Source organism: Loa loa, assembly GCF_000183805.2.
Source record: "Loa loa unplaced genomic scaffold supercont3.2037, whole genome shotgun sequence".
Taxonomy (NCBI): Eukaryota; Metazoa; Nematoda; class Chromadorea; order Rhabditida; family Onchocercidae; genus Loa; species Loa loa.
Genome location: NW_018110216.1, coordinates 1 through 1,548, shown reverse-complemented (window position 1 = coordinate 1,548; position 1,548 = coordinate 1). Strand labels below are relative to the sequence as shown.

The 1,548-nt window shown below is 36.5% G+C and overlaps 1 protein-coding gene across 1 annotated transcript; it reads right to left on the bottom strand.

Annotated features, from left to right (window-relative positions):
- Positions 1-11: 11 nt before the first annotated feature.
- Positions 12-403, bottom strand: LOAG_15475 (zinc finger protein; the record flags this gene model as incomplete). Its single annotated transcript, XM_020448947.1, has 1 exon — positions 12-403. A coding segment is annotated over one exon (392 nt), but the record flags the coding sequence as incomplete, so codon positions are not given.
- Between the last annotated feature and the right edge of the window lie 1,145 nt (positions 404-1,548).

Genomic DNA, 1,548 nt, shown 5'->3' with positions numbered 1-1,548 from the left:
CATTCAGATACTCTGCCCGGGTGAAATTCGTTGTGTATTCCGGACAACGGCCTCTTACAGCTATGAATTATCATATGTCCATCCAGATTGTCTGACCGGGTGAAATTTGCCGTGCATTCCGAGCAAAAGAACGGCTTCTTACCGGTATGAATCATCATATGTCTACGCAGATTCCCTGATGTGGTGAAATTTGCCGCGCATTCCGAACAAGAAAACGACCTCCTACCGCTATGAATCTTCATATGTGAACTCGATGGCGCAACGAAATCTTCCTTGGATATTTCGGATTTGAACCGTTTCTCATCTATGTGAATCGCATGCTCTGGATGTTCCCTTTTGATTGTTTGGGTGCTGGATATTTCATGTTGATGGTTCTTAAGCCAGATTTTCTTGGGATTTATTCCTACACTTGTTTGCTTTCTACTAACTTCTTGAATTGGTGGGTTCAAAGGTTAGGTAAAGGTTAGGTAATAGATGGTTCATCTTTTAGTAAAGCCTCTTAGTTATGTAATGGAAATGTCAATAGAGAGCATTCAATGTAAGAAGTGAAAACGCTCCATTGAATTTTATAACCAATATTTCTTTTCAGATAAACAATTTAACAGCGAGAGTTGAGAGGAGTGACCACCAAGATGATGGCGAAGAAGGAGCGGAAGTCCCGAGAGCGGATTTGTTTCGCCGCGCAAGTCCTCCGCTACGTCGGGAGCAACAGGAAGTGCTCCATGAGCTCCTGGAGCGCGAGCGAGAAATGGAGCGGCAGCGAGAAAACGTAGAGCGGCTCGCGCTCCAACTCCTCGAGCAACAGCAAGAAAATGATTTTCTGTTATCAAAACAGAACTGTTATCAAAACAGAATTTCTTTCAAAACAGAATTGTTTTTTTCAAAACAGAACAGTTCTGTTATCAAAACAGAATTTCCACTTTATTTTATTCTGAATCAAAATTTGTAATTTTCTCCAAGTGCATTTGGAACATGAAAAATTTCCAAAGACTTTATTTTTAGACTACAAAGACTTTATTTTTTTCAAGTGTTCACTTTTTCCATTTTGCTTCAAATTGTCGCAAATGATAGGATTAATGATTCATTGCGGATCACTTCAATACGTTCATGAATTGTCAATCGTTAATCGCAATTTTTTATTTTATCATTTCCTTCTTATTAACATTTGAACAATTAGAATTATACTTTAGAAAAACAGTATGTAAATTCGTCTGTGTCTTCAATAATGTGTTACACACACGCAAAATACGTATGATGTGCGAAGACATCATCGATGAAATCGATTTTCTTAGCATTATTCTATTGCACTTAAACTTTGGGTTTAAGTTAAATAAAACATATAACAATAGAGATGTGAGGGAATTTGTCATAGACAAATTTACTAACTTATAATTGAGACAATTGTTACAAATAACTCATAAAATGTGAAAGTTGGCTGACCTTTTGTTTCCCTATCAATTAATCTTTCGTTAACATTTACACAACTTAATCTGTTTGTTTTGTAAAACATTGCTTCCAACAGAAAATAAATAAACAACAACGATTAAC